The sequence below is a fragment of the Bactrocera dorsalis genome, chromosome 4, assembly GCF_023373825.1.
Source record: "Bactrocera dorsalis isolate Fly_Bdor chromosome 4, ASM2337382v1, whole genome shotgun sequence".
NCBI lineage: Eukaryota > Metazoa > Arthropoda > Insecta > Diptera > Tephritidae > Bactrocera > Bactrocera dorsalis.
Genome location: NC_064306.1, coordinates 64,708,911 through 64,727,605, shown reverse-complemented (window position 1 = coordinate 64,727,605; position 18,695 = coordinate 64,708,911). Strand labels below are relative to the sequence as shown.

General features: G+C 35.8%; 1 protein-coding gene across 5 annotated transcripts in view; it reads right to left on the bottom strand.

Annotated features, from left to right (window-relative positions):
• LOC105225184 (double-stranded RNA-specific editase Adar) overlaps nucleotides 1-18,695 on the bottom strand; it is a 166,668-nt gene that overhangs the window by 88,627 nt on the left and 59,346 nt on the right. For all 5 annotated transcript variants that reach the window (XM_049456400.1, XM_049456404.1, XM_049456401.1 and 2 more), the window contains 2 exons: nucleotides 5,714-5,807; nucleotides 5,211-5,365 (listed from right to left, as the gene is read on the bottom strand). In XM_049456400.1, the coding sequence (XP_049312357.1) occupies nucleotides 5,211-5,365; nucleotides 5,714-5,807 (249 nt within the window). The remainder of the gene's footprint in view (nucleotides 1-5,210; nucleotides 5,366-5,713; nucleotides 5,808-18,695) is intronic.

The following is an 18,695-nucleotide window of genomic DNA, read 5'->3' as shown; positions in this document are numbered from 1 at the left end:
TAAGCGCAGACAACCTAAAGGATGACTGCCCCTCATGGACCTAGTAACTGAACTCCACCTGGTATCGCAAAGAACCAAAACTGGTCTATGTGTGGTTCATTGGCCTACCCGACTAACCTAACCTAACCTATGTACCCAAGGAATAATGAGACGTCAAATGGTTTATAAATCACTCATATTCTCTCGAGTAATTGGATGTTCTCCAACGTTCACTATCCTTATAATCATTTACATTTTTGTAAGTTAATAGCGAAGCTATATAGACTGCCTAGAATTTTAGAGCCTATGAAGCACTTAGTCTCGGTTAAAAGTAATCGGGTAGAGTCAACTGTATTTCACAACGTCAATATATCGAATTAAAGTCAACAAAAGATATGATTAATAAGTCTTCTTCTTAATACTATCCAAAATTTAATTCGGTGACAATAAGTTTAAATTTTGGGAAAATGCGAAAAGGCTTTTTCGACTACCCAATATTTAGTTTACGGATTGTGAGTTATCATAGATAATATGACAATAATTCTTTATAATTTATTACTTCAGTAACCAAGTAGACTGTGACCATGATGCAAGTTGTCGATTCTTCTCATTCCTACATAAATTCAGCGTTTAATAAAAAGTGAGGTTAGCTGGGTGTTGAAACACCAATTGCTGTAATCAATTGTTTTAACACAATTATTTTATCTACGCATGAAAAAATGGAAGGAATAATTGTGTTCTTCGGTCTATATACAAAGGTACAACTCTAACCATTCGGCTATTAAAGCACGATGTGTTGTGGAACCGCCTATTTGTAAGCCACATATTTAATATGTAAATATCTATGTAAAACAGCATTGCTCAACGTCCGTCTGTCCATCCCTACGACTGTGTTTGACCGTTGTGCCAATTTATTATTCAATATTTGTGTGGGTTATTTATAGCACCGACAGGAATCGAAGATAATACGAGTATGGCAGCGAATGGCATGTCGAGCTATTAAAAGCAGCAACACACAACAAAAACCAACAAACACATGCACACATTTGCAGACAGACATGCATTTGACCACACGAGCATTAAGGTTAATTAGTATTTTGCGGACGACAGCAAGGACAATAACTAACCGTATACAAACATATGTACGTTTAGAACATACACGTGGTAACGGCATAGCGACGACATAATAACTTTTGAAATGCCATCAAAAGCTCTGAGGATTATCTGCTTGAATAATGTTTGTTGTGTTCAATGAACGGAAATGATTCTTTGAAACGATTGCATTTTATTATTATACACAGGAAGACAGATACACGTACATATAAACTTGGTGGGTAGCGTGGCATTGGTCATAGTGTCCGACGCTGCTATCTAGCTTCTAACACACACTGCTTGTTGAGCAAGTGCTTTTGCTGTGGTTTTTAAGAGGCTTGTTTGCTCAGAAATATGAAACCCCACTTTATGCATTCATCAGCTCTTCATTTAACTGACCACAAATGAAGGGCTTAAAAGCTGCTTTGACTTTTGCCAATGGCTGTGTGTGTGTGTGTGATAAATTGTGCCTTAAATGTCAGCAAATTTTAATATCATCTTACCGACTTTCGTAAGCTACAAACAACAACACAGCGACTTTATCTAAGTTAATTAGCAGCCGCCACGAATCAAAGTTGTCAGCTTATCCATCAGTAATGATGGATATCAAACTGTCATTAATTCAGGTTAAGTATGTAAAGCCTCTAGGTTCAAGTATTTGTAGGTTTTGATTTATATGTTTGGTGAAATCAATCATTTTCTATAAGCTGAGACAAAAGCCGTCTTCGTTACGCCACTGTTCGCTATTTTGTAAAACACTAGTAAAAGTAAAAACACAGCTAGCGAGTTGAATTCGTTATATCCTTATAAGTATATTTCTCTCACTATATATGGCTACTCACAACGCTATCGGCAAGTTTGACATTTGTTATGTTATGCATTTTCAGAACATGTTGACATACTCGTACCAGCACTATTTATGTTCTTTACAGTAACTTAAAATATTCATTACATTGCTATAATTTTCGCGAGATTTGTTTACATCTTTTCATGTGGATAAACTCAGTAAAATGCATCGCTGAACTTAATTCAATTTTTGGCGAAGAAGCTCCATCAATGAACAGTGTTTATCGATGGTATGGTGAATGCGATCGAAGTCGTAGATCACTACAAGACGAATTTCGTCAAGTTTGTTCAAAACCAGTTATTATTCAAGAAATTATTGATACTGTACGAAAGCTGAGTTTGAAAGATGGACAGGTGACCTATCGTGAAATTGAGGAAACTATAGACTTTAGAGGGACCAACCAACATTCAATACTGAGTTAACATTTGATTGAAGAAAAATAATAAATTTCACTTTGCACCCCATAAAATTTGTCAAAAAAGGCTCGTGTGTATTGGTCGAAACAAACATGAAACAAATCCGATAGCGGTGCTTTAAAATACGTCTATGTCATCATGACAAATGATGAATCGTGAATTTGTACGTATGAGCCCGAAAGTAGCTAGCAGTCGACTATATGAGCAGAGGATAGAATGTGCCGGCGGTAAGGTAAGCCTGTCGTAAGAGGCGACTAAAGTCCAATATGCAGTATGTATCTTACTTAGCTTGCCTCAGAAAATGAGCTTAGTCCTGTCAGAAATAGTGCTATAGTATAATACTCAACTTGAATTGATATTATAGACTTTGAATGAGTGACAAATGACATCAGTTTTTGAGTTTGATGGATGCTCTACTGATAGTAACAAAAAGGTTTGACCCGAGACTTGAATCTGGTACCACGAGAAGCAGCATCCTATGGAGCTCGCTCATTCATCTGGTCCTTGGGTTTGGCCCTTTGGGAAGATTCGTGGTGGCTGTAGTTTAAACCTAAGGACAGGTAGAATTGAAAATTCAGTGGAGTCACACTGCGGCCGGGCGCCGGACTTACAACACGGCAGAGGTTTTAGGTCAGCCTCGAAACCGACCAAGATGGAAAGGTGTCCTTTCTAACTGACCAATTGGAACCAATAAACAATGCGAACTCTCGTACATCCCTTGAATCAACTGCATTTTTGAGCACTTAAAACAGCGATTTGATGAGTCCTCCCTGTATTGTCCTATAATAATTGATACAAAAATACAACAGTGAATAAATTGCCAGAGCCGACAGCGTAGCATAGAAGAAAAAAAGTAAAAAAAAAAAGATTGCTCTTATTTGAAGCTCATGGGTGAGCAATAGAAGCAAGGACAACTAACTATCCAACCTAAAACCAAATGCATAGAGACCTGCCCTCACTTGGGATGTATAACTGGTGTGACCTCGCAAAGGCTACTTACAAAATTTTCTGTTCTCGACACAGACAGTCTCCATTTTCTTTAAATATCGAATTTCTCCACAAATTGCATGGCCGGTTTAAGAGAGTTATTTTCAAGTGATTAATTTCTCCGAATTTTCGGCAAGAGATTAGCACGTTAAGCTTATAAAAGTGAAATAGAAAGATTTATTTATCTCTTTCCCTCGAATATATGTGGCAGATTTCAAAAGGACTTCCATTAATATTTTCGGGAAGAAATAAAGACTTGGATATTATTTTACGCTGAATAGGGTATATTAAGTTTGTCACGAAAAGGAAACATCGGACACCTTATAAAATACCTAGACATGTATATGTATATACGTAATGATTAGCATGACGAGCTGAGCCTATTTAGCTTTGACCGTTTGTCTGAAATTTCGCACACGTTTATTCTCTCCACAAGGCTGCTAATTTGTCGGAACCGCTGATGTTGGACCGATGTGGGATATAATTGCTATACAAAGTGATTCGAATAAAGTGCTTGTAAGGACAAGTTTTTCATTTGACGAGATATCTTCACACAATTTGGCATATTTTATTGTCTAATTTAATGGCGCAAACTCCGAAGAAATTAATCTGATCGGACCACCATAGCTTATAGCTAGCATACAAAGTGACCGAGCAAAATCAAATTTTCTGAAGGGATCTTTAGACGCCTTTCGTATTTTTTACATTTTTTAGTTCTGATCATCATATATCTCTCTTTGCTTCTCTCTCTCGGCGTTCTTAATAAAATCGCAACGGTGTTTTTATACCAAACAATTTCCTGCATGTCCGAATGAATGAAAACACTCCAGCTCTTAGAGTTTTCAACGCAGTGCCCCCGGGTGAAGCAGAGGAAGAGGAAGACCTCAACTCCGTTGGAAATACCAGGTGGAGAAGGACCTGGTTACAATAGGAATTTCCAGTTAGCTCCAAACAGCGAAAACGTAGAACGACTGGCGCGCTGTTGTAAGCTCGGCAATAATTGCATAACGGATGTCTACGCCAATAAGGAGGAAAATATTCCTACATAATACTCACTATGGAACATGTTTAAATAGCGTACTTTTTTCTGAAAAATATTACCAATTCTTCGAAATATTTTCTGCTTGAAATACTTTTTAACGATTTCCACTTTAATATTCCTTGAAGACGACATAGAATGCGCACATAAAATTCAATTTTGACGCCAGTGAGGCTAAACATCTTTTCATTTTGCAATATATGTGAAAATCTTTGAAGAGGATATACAAAACCATTGAAAGAAAAATAGTTACAGTTAGCTAGAGTGAAGAGGAAACCAATTCACGAGAGCTGCAAGCAAAGCTGCGATGTTTAGTATATAAAAAAAATACATGAAAATGGAAAGAGCAAGCGAAATTTATAAAAAAAAGTAATACGCGAAAGACACTAACATATTTCAACGTGGAAGATTTAGCGCACGCGGAGGTGTTGCAATCAATTTATATCAAAAACACGCTAAGCAACGAAAGCGTGTAAACCGAATAACGGTAAAAAACGGTAGCATACGATGCGCAAGTATTGATCGAAATGCAGTGTTTGGCGCAGACACCCACAAGCGCTTCAGCCAAACGCGGAGACACGCGCAAAAAAACGAGCTCAAAAATTCGTGGCATGCGGAAAATTTTTTTGGCAGCGCACTGCAGCCAACAGCACCCTTCAGCTCCTCAACCGTGCGAGCTACGCGCCACTTCAAATGCAATGATGCAGATTTCATTAAAATTGAAACATTTGAAACGACACAGGCGAGAGCGCGCAAAAAACTAAGTGCTTACGGAGAGAGAGCAACATACATACAACGGATTGAATAAAAAATTTAAATTTATATGTATATGTATATTCGCCACACTCACCTCAACGGATATAGTGAATAACGGTGCATGCACCGGACCGGTTTGCGACTCCAGCTTATAGACCAAGCCATGGCGCAGCTCATTCAGCATGGCGACGGTGTTCTTCGGTTGCGGTATGCGCTCCTTGCCCGTACGTGGCTTCTTCTTCGGCAACACTAACAACAAAAACGGGCAAAAAGAATGCAAAAAACATATTTAAATGCATAATAAATACTTAAAAATGGAAATGCATTGCATACAAAAGCAAATTAATTACCCCTAAAGCGGAAGCACTTGAAAGCATCGCTGCCAACAACAAGACTACAACAAACTATGTAGAACTAAAATAGCAACACTGACTGTCAGCCGCTTTATGCAACCCATACTTCGCTAGCAAGTATGCCAGCCAGCTAACTTGTCAAGCGGCAGGCGGCCGACAGCCAGTTAGTTAGCTAGCTAGTCTAAAGTCATGCCGGAAACGAGAAAACTTCCGCTCCAATACAGTTATATTGTAGTGCACTTACCCGGATACTTCGAGCCTTCATAGCGACGCTTCGACGGTGACTTGCGACTGTAGCCATTCATATTTGGATGATCTGGTGTTGGTAGTAGTAAAGGCTGCGCGGCGGAGAGCATGCGTTTGAAGAGAAGAGAAGAATTGAGTTCAATTAAATTTGATTTCTGGTTGCTATCGATAAATATCTAGTTATGTATGTTGACATACAATGCAAATACACACAGACAAATGTACACATATACATAGTTCTATATAAACAAGCTAACTAGGTGACACATTTAGATTTTACAGTTATTGGTATACTACAGCGGCTTTTGGCTTATTTGGTCGCTTTTTACAGCTAGTTATGAGTATGTACAGCGAAACAAACATTCGGTTATATATAAGGGTACACTTAAGCTATAATTAGTTTAATTGAATGCGGTTATTACCGGGGCTTTTTAAGGTTAAAATAGCAATAAAATTTATAATTAATAAATTTAAGAAATAAAAAAACTAAAATTTTAAAATTAAAATATCAACAATACCAAAAAATATTAGCTGGTTGCGATGGAGATTGATTTTTCTTCACTGACTTATAGCGAAGACTTTTGCTTGAAAGATGCTCGGAAAACACCTCATTGGTATGGATAGTTTGGTGCGCGGTTCCGCAATGCCTGCTCCAATGCAAATGTTTTCGAGCCGTCAGTGTAGCACTAGATAGTGTTGCCCCTGAGAAGTATGTCGAGCGTGGAATCACTCCACTCCGTCTTACCGGCGAGAGTGACTCTAAATTTCTTTCTAAAGTTTACCCTCTTTGTAATGCCCTCTCTTGGAAGAATGTCCAGTGGTGTCTTCCCCTGAGACCTTCATTTGTGGAGGCGATATTGTCTTCCCCTTGCCAAAACCCTCTGCTACCATGAGCAGCATGATATGCTTCGCTACCAGTTTGATGGCTAGATGCAGTGCTGTGGTTGGGCAAATGCGCACTGTCCGTGAAGCGCACACGCAGGCGTGTTTTTTGCAGCTTCGATAATTGAAGGCCTACCGAAGTCTACGTTGCCTCCGATGTCCAAGCTTCCGCTCCATAAGTGACAATAGGTCTTATGATCATGGTATACGGCCACCTGGATTGCCACTGCAGGATCTACCGCTAGGCATCTGCATATCATGAGTGCCTTGGTGACTTTGGAGCGAAAGATTAAGTCTAATGTGATGCTTAGGGGTTTGACCTCTTTAGACACCTTCAACTGCCTTCCACTGAGTGTTAGGGGCCTCGAGCCTGAAAGAGCTTTGTAAAACAGACAACAGCTGTTTTTGACGGTCAACTATTTGCTACATTGTGGGTATAACAGAAGGAGCCAAGTGGACTTCTGTTCTAACCAACAAGACCATAAACATGCTAGTAGTTAGCCAAGTGATAATTAAGACTATCCATAGCGTCAATACTAAACCCCATTGCGTTAGGTTATGCAAGCAGGCAATAAATAGACTTTTAGTACGAAACTCGATTAATCTCATTTGGGTACCCGATTACATAGGAATCGAAGGAAATGAAAAAGCAGACGAGCTGACCCGCTTGATGACAGCTGGAAACACAATTCGCTTAAGCTGTTTCAGTGCATTCAGCTCCTTCAAGAGTTGTTTAAAGCAATATACCCTCGAGGAACACCTCGGGCCTTAGAACGCAAGCAACAGAAGGCATACCAAAAATTTTCTTTGAAGTAGTATTGAAGGTGGACATACCAAAACCTACTACTTCTACACAAAACATAGCTTAGTAACATTGTAGAAGTCATTGTAGTAGGGCATCTATACTTAAGATGTTACCTTCAGCAAATGGAAAATGGTGATTCGGCGGAATCAAGAATGCGCGCGGTGTAAGATGAGACGCTAGAACGGATAAGAAGAACCATATTCCATGGCTCGCAACTTAAGAGACATTGAGCAGCTGGGATAAAAAGGAATCAGGTTTTTTGCTGGATAAGGCTTAAATTGATTACAAACTGGGTACACAATGAGCCCAAGATGGCCTAAGTGCGATCGCCTGCGGTCTAGGGCTCGTGCGAAAATATATATATATATTGCAAGTAAATTTCAATTTTTTTACTTTTTTTTTTAACTGCACATTTTTTCTTACTTTTTTAGTAATAATTATTTGTTCAAAATTTTGTCATCCAAAATTTTACATTTTTTTGGCATTTTTTGGTTTTTATCTCAAATGTGGTGCTAATTTTATTAAAGAAAATTTTTTTATAAATAAATACAACCAAAAAATTAAGAATATTAAATACATACATAAATTACATGTTTAATAAATTTATTATTGTTAGTTACTTCATTATACAGATTTAATCAAAAAGCTTTTTTACAAAAGTGAAGGGTTACACAATCCTTGGAAGTTACATTTATGAATTAGATTTTTAATAAATTCAACACATTTACACACAACATTGATTTAGTTATATTAGTTTGTTAGCAAAGTGGGGTTTAATTAGGGTTAGTGTACAGTAAAGGCTACACACATAGAGAGAAACACATTTAGAGTGAGTATTTATTTACAAGATACATATATTTACTATACATTGTTATTACATTTAGTTAATTAAAAATTTTAAATTTATATTAAAAAAAAAAATAAATTTATATTAAAAACATTTAATTTTAATTTCAAAAAATTTATTATATTAAAAAAAAATTAGCCTTTATTAAAAAAAATTATTTTTTTGAATCAATTTTTATTGAATAAATCTCACTTTTTTACTAGAAACTTTTTTATTAAAAAAAAATAATTTTTTATTATATTTTTTGCTATAAAATTTTTTGCTATGAAATTTTTGCTATAAAAATGTTTACTATAATATTTTTGCTATAAAAAGTTTTACTCCAAAATTTTTTGCTATGAAACTTTTTGCTATAAAAATTTTTACCATACATTTTTTGCTACAAAAAATTTGCTATAAAAATTTTGCTATAAAATTTTTTATTTCATTTTAATTTAAAAAAACCTTATGCATTAAAAAAATTAATCTTTATTAACAAAAATTAATTTTTTTAATCTTATGTTAATCTTTATTAACAAAATTTATTTTTTTAAATCATTTTTTATTAAATAAATTTCATTTTTTTATAAAAAACTTTTTTAATAAAAAAAATAAATTTTTTAATACAATATTTTTGCTATAAAAAGTTTTACTATAAAATTGTTTGCCATAAAATTTTTTGCTATAAAATTTTTCAAATATTTATTAAAAAATTTCTTTAACACTTAAAAACATAAATTTGTACAGTTATCAATAAAAATAGTCAAACTCTTAACCCTCCTTTTCCATATAATAATTTCAATTTATTTTCCAAAACAGAAAATACTTTTCTAATAAATAAAATATTGGTATGTTAGGCTACTTCTACGAATGTAATAAAATACCGTTAGTTTGTGCATATTATAGCCAATTTCGGCAGTTGCCAAACACACACACCGATTTTGTACCCACACTTGCTGCATTGCGGCATTTGTTTTCACTTTAATGTCATCAAATATTGTACATGTATGTATGTACAATGTGTCAGTAGCTTTCCCGTTAAATCAAGTCATTGGCGCGTGAAACAAAAATAAAGTGTTGGAAAATGATAAGATTATTAAGAAAATAGCATTCGATACAAAAATCACGGAATTGCGCTAGAAGAGCGATGGCTGCTGAAACACACACGCGCACATATACATACATACGAACTCAAATGAAGCATGTGTGTATGTGTGTACTTGCGTCCAACACATGCAAAAGCACGCAAAGTGTGCGAAAAGCGAGACAGCAGTAAAATATGCTTATAAAGTGTGCCATTTCAGGCATTTGTCCTTGCCCGAGGGCGCAGCGCCAAGCGTTTCCCCCATTGCCCTACTACTCCCTTCTGTTTTATCTTTTTGTATGCTGCTGCTCCTTAGTCTTTGTGTTTTGGCAGTTCTTCTTGCGCAAAATATCTCGTGCTGATATCTCCAGTCATTGCGGCTTTCGCTTTGGCACATTTGCCAACATTAAAATCGTGTTACAGCCTTTTTTGGCATTCAACCTTCCACACAAACACACAAACATATATATATATATATGCATATATACAAGCACACACATGAACATATACACCCATATATATGAAGGAACCCACTCACACATACATATGTGATATTTTTCCAACCAAAAAATGAGAAAAATGCCGCGCAAGCCTTTCTTGACGATTTGCCAAAATTCATATTTGCATCCTCATTTCCATTCTATCACAGTTATTCGGCGCAAAGCGGCTGCGAAGAGTTGCGACACTTTCTGCTTGGCACTCTCCATTTCCCCTTTTTACTTACTCATTACATTTTAGTGCTTCACCGGCCGCTCACACATAAATACCAACCACATTTGCGCAAACACACAAACTGAAAGTTGGGGCAAACTGCAAGTTGGCGCAAGGTAAGCAGTGGTGTAAGCAGCGACGTAAAGAGTCGAAACGATAGGGGCCTGGGCATATGCATTGTTTCTCTTCTTAATGAATGAAATCGGAATTGCTCTGCTGCATTTGCCGAATTTAGTGAATTCTTTGGAAGCGCATTAATTCGCTTGTGATTTGCATTTTTGTTGAGTAATTGATAAATTAAAAGAGAAATGGGAAATTAACACAGGCAACTCATTGCAATTACATTAGTGGTAATGAAAAAGGAGAGCTGCATTTAGTATATACATACATACATTATATAGACAGAATATGGGTAAGTTAATCAAGACTACATCGAAGCTTTAATATTCTTCACTGGTACATTTCTTAAGGCATAAAAGGTTATGAAAAGGCTTTTGTCTTGAATTCGATCGGCCACTTTGTATGGCAGCTATATGCTATAGTGGTCCGATCTGAACCATGTGCTCGGTAATTGTAGCAATGCCCGAGATGATAATCCATGCCGGATTTTGTGAAGATATCTCCTCAAATAAAAAAATTTTTCATACAGGGACTTGAGTTGGATTGGTCATTTTGTATGGCAGCTATATGCTATAGTGGTCCGATCTGAACCATGTGCTCGGAGATTGTAGCACTGCTTGAGATAATAATCCTAGCCAGATTGCATGAAGATATCATTTCAAATAAAAAAGTTATCCATACAAGGACTTGAGTAGGTTCTTTCAGTTTGTATGGTAGCTACATGTGACATTTGTCCGATATGAACAATTTATTCGGAAATTGTAGCAATGTCTGTGATAATAGTCCATGCCGAGTTTCGTAAAGATATCTTTTGAAATAAATAAGTTCTCCATAATTGAGCACTTGGCTTCGATCTTCCAGTTTGTGCGACAGCTATATTCTCTATTGGTCTGATATTGATGATTCTAAGAAATAAGCTACTTTTTGTGAAAAAAAGAAGAGTGGAAAATTTCAGATCAATATCTCAAAAAATGTGTGAATACTTCGAGGATATAACGACAGTAGGACAAGCAACCGATACGTAAGATATCCCGGGAAGTCAGTGGGTCGAAATACATACATATATATATAATATTCTGTCTTCTTTGAAGAACCTATCGACTGGTAAATGTTACGAGCTGGATTTCGCTACATTTATTCCAGGATTCTGATCGGATTATTCCGGTAATATATGAAATGTAGTAAATTTCAAATATTTTCATCGACAGTTTATGTCAAAATTCTCAGTTCTCAGACTCGGGGAAAACTTGATTTTTTTTTAGATTTGCATTTATAGGAAAACATGGAGACTTGAAGCAAATAATCTGATCAAAAAAGAAATTTATGAATCACACATTTATTCAATAGTATTTGAAGTCTAAGCGACCGGCAACATTTCAGGTTAGGATAGGTTCTATAGATGATCTCCAAGATTAAGATCAGAAATGCTATATATAAACCTTAATGAAGCCAAAAAAAATATCACTAATGGAATCTCTTATATGAATAATGCTTTATGAATGGATCACAAATCTGAAGTGTTTCATTTCCACACCCGCAAGAGCACCTAGATCACTGCAAAGTAAAAACCAAGGCATTTTATTATTAATACCACAAAGTCAGGTCACCCAGGAAGAAAATTTTGAAATAATTGTCCCCTGACCAGACCTCATACGATTTAGCTCAGCGCAAAAGAATCTTACGTGTAGCCAAGTGCTTATAGTTCACCAGCGCGCTCAAAGCTCCCCTGAAGCCCAGCAGCCGATACAAATACTAATACACAAAGTTTAATGTAAAATAAATATTTATATAATTTCCATTTTTTTATCTCATCTCTCTTTCTCATTGATTTGTGTGAAATTATGCAAAATTCCGATCCTTTTTTGTAATTTGGAGATAAAAATATGCTACCGCTTTACACAGTATGTTTCAAAAATTCCAAACAACATGAGCGTATTCTCACAAATGTGCCAATTTAGCTCGGTGCATGCCACATTCTTATCTTACTAATGCGCAACTGGCCAACAAAAGCAAAATTGAGAGAAATTTATTCTTATTTTATGACACTCGAAAGCTTATTTGAATAGAAATGCAAACTGCACTCGGACGATAGCAAGCTGAAAATCAATGCTGGCGGTTAGGCATACTGAAACAGGGTTTCAAATTTGCATACAAAGTTTTAGGAAAAGCTTTGCTTGGACGCAGACGCAACTGTCATGTTGTGATAGTTTAGTAATTGAAGGGACACTAAAAATTCGTTTTGGATTATAGCAGTTATTCGATTAATCTGGGTGCTATGAGTAATCGATTGCAGATTATTAGTAATCGATTCTTCTGTCTTAACACGAGTTAAACGTTCGAATTCTAACAGTTATTTGAATAATTGTTGAGCTACGATTAATGGATTTAGAAATTCGATTAATCGACTTTATTTATCGATTAACGAGTATTATTTATGTATAATGAATTATTATTTATCTATTAAGGATTATTATTTATTTATTATCGATTATTATTTATCTATTATTATTAATCGATCATTCTATTCACGACAAACTTTCGAATTATAACAGTTATTCGAATAATTGTTGAATAAAGTCAGTGATTATGAAATTAATCGAATATTATCGAAATATTATCGACTATTATTTATCTATTATTATTATATTATCTATTATTGATATATTATCAATTTTTATTTATCCGTTATCGATTATTATTTATCAATTTTTGGATTATCGATTATTATTATTCTATCACGAAACAAGCATTCGAATTACAACAGTTATTCGAATAATTATTGAGCTACGAGTAAAGAAATATGAAACGCGATTAATCGATTATTATTTATCGATTATCGAATACTATTTATCTATTGTCGCTTATTATTTATCTTTTATCGATCATTATTCATCTATTAACGATTATTTATCATTATTATTTATCAGTTATCGATTAATATTAACCTATCTATTCTAATGGAAGTCGATCTTTCATCTGCTTTATCGAAATTTCTAATATAGTACATATGTACCTATTCCCTTTTTTCAACAACAAAAATTTACACCTTAACTTTTCCTTTTTTGGACCTATAAAAATATTAAGACATATTCAAATAATTTTTCTAAAGTCAAGAATACTCTCCAAAACCTACAATTTATTAAATACATTCGCCAAAATCAGCATCAATGAGCAAGTTGTGTCACCCTGTATGACATTTACATAACACTGTAGCATATATTATTTACTAAAACAGCATACAAGTATAACACACAACAACAACAAAATATGGCGCAAACTGGAAAACCTACAAGCAACAAAACTTTAATCATTTCACTTGAAATTTCGAATTTTGGTCCTAGAAAATGCAAACAAGCGCCGCAAATACACAATTACAACAACAGAAAGTACAAAATTCCAACTCAAAGCCAAGCATACAAACAAAAAACGCAAGCATTATGGAGAGAATAAGCGGAAATAAAAGTTGGCAAAGTTTACAACACCAACTAACGGGTTTCACACTTGAAAATATATAATTTCCTTTTATGCTTTTTACTTCTCTCTTGATTCTCATTTTTTTTTACTTTATTTTCTCTTTTTTTTCTACTTTATTTTCTCTACGTCTGTTGAATAACATAACGCGCTGGCAAGCAACTTTCAGTGCAACTTGGAAGCATTCAATTTTGCTGCAACATGAGCATGAGTGCGTATGAGTATTTCCGTATACTTGTGTGTAGCTATGTGTGCGAGGCGAGCTATGGCGTTTGAATCTAGCTCTGGTGTGTGTGAGTGAGCATATTTGCTCTTCAGTTGCAATTTGTATAGCTTTCCCATTCTCTCCCTTGAAATAGTTGCAGTTCTGAAGGAGTTCCATGCGCCGAAATTGTTGAAAATGGAATTGCGATTGATTGTTGGCCATCAAATGGCAATGCGGTATTTATACTCTTCTTTTTTGGTGATTTTTTTTATTAATTTCTTTATGATCTTCTTCCTTTGTACAATACAATATTTAATATATATAGAGAAATATGCAGAAGGCACAATTCTTGGCATTCTATTGCAAGGAAATATGTCATGGAACTGCATTTTCAAGTGAATAAAAGATACCTTAGATCACTACAAAGCAGCGAAGAAATGCAGAGCTTGTTAGGATGTAATTGTTGTGTTACACGTACTGATACAGCATTGTCCCGTAAACTTCACAAATATGATTGGTGGCTCGAGTAGCATTCTTCTCGTTTTTATACAAAAATTGCAAAATAAAGCGAATTTCTTCATTTCATTTTCACTCATTTTTGAACTGCTGTAACTGTTTTCAACTTCCCCGATTTTGTTTTGGTTAAAAGAAGCTTTAAAATTCACCTTTCCAACACTATATGTCATGTGTCATACACAATGTGATTGGTACCACTGGAGATATATGACTACAACGACATCTATTGAGAAATTACGAAAAGACTTTTTCGACTTTCCAATATATGAGCAAGTCCCAGGTAGATGTAATTACATTCAACATTCACAAACGTTTTTTTAATAGTCATAAAATAGGGTCGATAAAAATAAAGTCTAAGTAACCATAACGGAGCCGTATTTTTATTCCGTCAAGGATTGTCAACTCGGCAGCACTCCTCGAAATTACTTCAGGAATAATCTTTGCCGCTACAACAACAACAACACTCTAAAGATCTCAAAGCAACATTTCTGGGTATGCGAAACCTCTGATAAAATTGGATACTGTGAGACTTTACATGCACCATACTCTACGGATCTGGCCTTCAGCGACTATTTCCTGCCATCGAAAGACTCTAAAGTATTTATCGTAGCAATCAACTGTTTTAAATTATTAAATAGTATAAGCAAAAAGAGATAAGGAGGGAGAGAGAGAAAGAAAAAAATGTTGTATGAAATATGCATCTACAAACGCCCTTAAAATTAATAAAAAAAAAAGGTACAAAACACAGTAGGACGGTTTTTTAGAAACCGCATTTTTGTCAAAAACTTTTACTTTTCTTATTCCTTTGATTAATTACTATAGCTTTAACGAAATCTGTTTGGTTTTTAATTTCAGAGGATCCAGTTCAGAGATACTTGTATAGTGGTTTTTTGAAAAGAGCTTTCGAAGATCAACTGCAGTTCCTTTCCAGATAAATATTTTTATAATACTAAGTCTTAAAATACAGTTAAAGGATACCAAAATACAAGTACAAATTTTTGGATCAATAAATTTAAAAGTTGTTTAAGAAAACAATTCTGGAAAATTCGCTTTTTTCGAACTTCGAATTGTATATAACCCCTTAACGCAATTTTTTGAAAAAATTTAGTGATTTTGGAACCAATCGTGATTTCACTTTTCTTAGGCCGAAATGATCTTCCAAAATGGTTTCACTGATCCTTCGGATATTCGAACAATGACAAAATGATAAAATCTCTGACTGTTAATCGTCGATTCAAGCACCAATTCCTATATTTTTTTGACTTGCTGATCATCAGTTGATGTTTATGGCCGCCCCGTCGAATAATTTGTAGCAATTATATACATTTGCTAGCCACAAGTAATTATCAGAAAAGGTCTTTTCCAACATTCTGAACGTTTCGGCACCAGAAATTTGATTCCGCATACAAAATTTATTGGAACTTCTTTGTTGAATAAATTCACTTATCGTAAAAATCGCCGAATACGTTTTATGTACTCCAGAAAAACAAGCTACTAACAAGCCAAATGATTATTTTCAACTGACATTTGGCACAGCTTAAAAAAAAATTTGGAATATATTTTTGATATACATATATGATTTTTTTATATTAAAAAAATCGTAAAAATACCTCTTTTTGTACCTCTGAGACCCACCTAACCCCCTAAGGGCTCTTGACAACGCTAACCTAATAAGGTTAAGTCTAACTCATTTCTCATACTCCAGTATACAAATGCAATTATACACTGGTAATATTTACTCTCTACTTTCGCGACTGCAAAATTAAAGACCTCAACTTGTAATATTTATGCGCCTTCAAGTGGCATTTAATCACCAGCTGTCAACTAGTAAATAATTGGTTTTTCCTGCAGCATAGTTTTACCCCAGAATTCTTGTTATTTTCCCTTATAACTCTTGCGCTTTTGAATTAAATAAAAACGTTATTTAAAGCTAATCAAAAACTAACCGATAAATTGTGCATTTGATTGCCGCTCACGCAAATGAAATTATTGCAAATAAACAATTCCATGCAACGCTGAGCACTGAATGACGCCTTCAACTGCAGCAGAGGGATGACTTGCCATAAGGAATACGACAACAAAGGACCACAGCAAGTTTAGTCAAAGCAGGTGAGAGCGACGTTCGCTGCGAAAACACTTCAAAACGTGTGGTCGTTTTAGAATTCGGCTATGAATTGGCAATTTCGGTTGCTAAACGAACGCCTTTTTGTGGAAAATAACAAGCTTGTCGTAAATTCAAATCTTTTCATATTTGCGAGGGTGCAAAAGTTTGAAAAGTTTGGCGAAAATAACAAAAAAAAAAATTTTTTAAAATTTAAATGAAAATTGGAAAAAAATGAAAAAAAAATAAAAGTAAAAAAAATATCTGGAGTTTGAGCGTGTCTTTGCTGTGAAAACTCGCATATGTTCCCATCGACAAAGTTAAATTATCGCCAGTTTATTATGAAAGACCAATCAAACAAGCCAACGAACGAGTGGAAACGGCCGAAGAACGCCACAGCTGGTAACACCTGCTGACTGCAAGGCACCGCTAGCTTTCAGCAGGCTCTCAAGCTCACACTACACGCTGCCAGAGCCGAAGTGCCGCTTTGGGTTGGCCTGCATGCGAGTCATTAGCTTTACGAGTGTGCGGCGCATAAATCAACGCCCACGACAGACGAGTGAGAAAAACGCGCGGCATGCAGGCAACTAACGGCAGTTATGCATTTCGGCAACACGCAAATCTACAAAGCGACTCAAAACGAAGTCGGCTGTAGGAACAAAGCACACAAAAAACAGAGAAAATGGCATCAAAAAAAAATTGAAAAAAGAAAATTTCGAAGAAAAATAAAAAATATAAAGAATATAAAAAAATTAAAAAAAAAAAAATTAAAAAAAAAAAAATTAAAAGAAAAAATACAAAAAATTTCAAATTTATAAAACTCGAAATGAAAGCGCGAAAAAATATTTAAAAAACATGCCAAAAATTTCGTTTATTGTGCCACCGGGTGCTAAGCCCAAAAGCTGTGTGCAACTGCGGTGTGCGCTTCCGTTGCACGCGCTGCCTGCTGCCTGCCAGGGGTCGCTGAATTATGACAGTCGAACAAAGCATGTGCTTGGCTCTTGTTTTCAATGCTGTTGCTGTTGTTGTTGTTGTGCTAAGCGAATTTGGCACAGTCATTTCGTTACTATTTTGCCGCACAATAACTTGCAACATGCACCCCGACCCCGCCGCAACACTCGACTGCCTGCCATTTATTTGGTGCCAAAGAAAGTTTTCAATTCCCCCTCTTGCCTCGCACAGCGCGCAAAGTTATGAATGTATGAATTGTATTTGCAAGTTATGAAAATGGGAAAAGGCGTACGCTAACAAGTGGCGAACGTGCAACATGCCTGCAACTTTATAAATCAGCCTTTGTCATGCACACAGGCTCTGCACTTTTTGCAGGTGGAACGCAAGCAAGCAGGACGTGAGGACGCGTGGCTCTGGCGAAACAAAGGAGCGCGTGCAGGCAAAAAGCCAGTTTGCGCGTGACTGTATGTGTGTGCGGCATCCATACCACGAACAGATAGATAATTCGCATGCAAGCTGCTCCACCGACAAAGCGATCGCCGGCCGCAGCACAGCGCGCCCCTCACGCTCCACCCTCACTAACCGAGGAATGCCCGGACCGAATCAAAAAAACCGCTTTCACTGCGGGCGTTCGCCTGCGAAGCCTGTCTTTCAACGTCGTTTGGTCGTTTCTCGTTTCACGGGCATCGCTGCCGCTCGTTCAAGCTCGACAACGTGGCGAAAAATCTCCTTTGTTTGTTTAATGAAAATTTAAATGTCGTTTGCACGTAAAGCGCCATTGCATGGAAAGCGGTGGCGGAAAGGCGTCGGAAAAATGGCAGTAAACAAGGCCAAAGTGTGAAGATGGCAAATGGCGTAAAAAGCGCATTTATCCATAATTGAGTCGTAACTAAAGTTATGTTTGGAAATTTAAAATAAATTAAAATTATAATTGCCATAGTAAATTCGGTTTTGGTAGCGCAAGGGTTAAAAATATACAGGCGCCGGTTTATGGTAGAATAAAAATTATTCGTTTTAATTTGTAAAAATAAAAAACAAAGAAAACTTTGAATAAATAGCTTTGCTTGAGCTTTTGTGTTTTTGATCGAAAATTTTATGATACTGAAGTTAAACTGGTGAAATTTCTGGGTGAAAAAGCCACTGGCAGAATTAATTATTATTTATGGAAGGCCATAGATTTTTATGTGTAAAATTGTCATCGCAGTCAAAGAAGAGATTTACTTAAAAAGCTTTTTTATAACAGTAAATTTCCTCGAGATATCGATTGAAATGCAAGATCCATGTAAAGGCCAAGAATGAACTCTTACA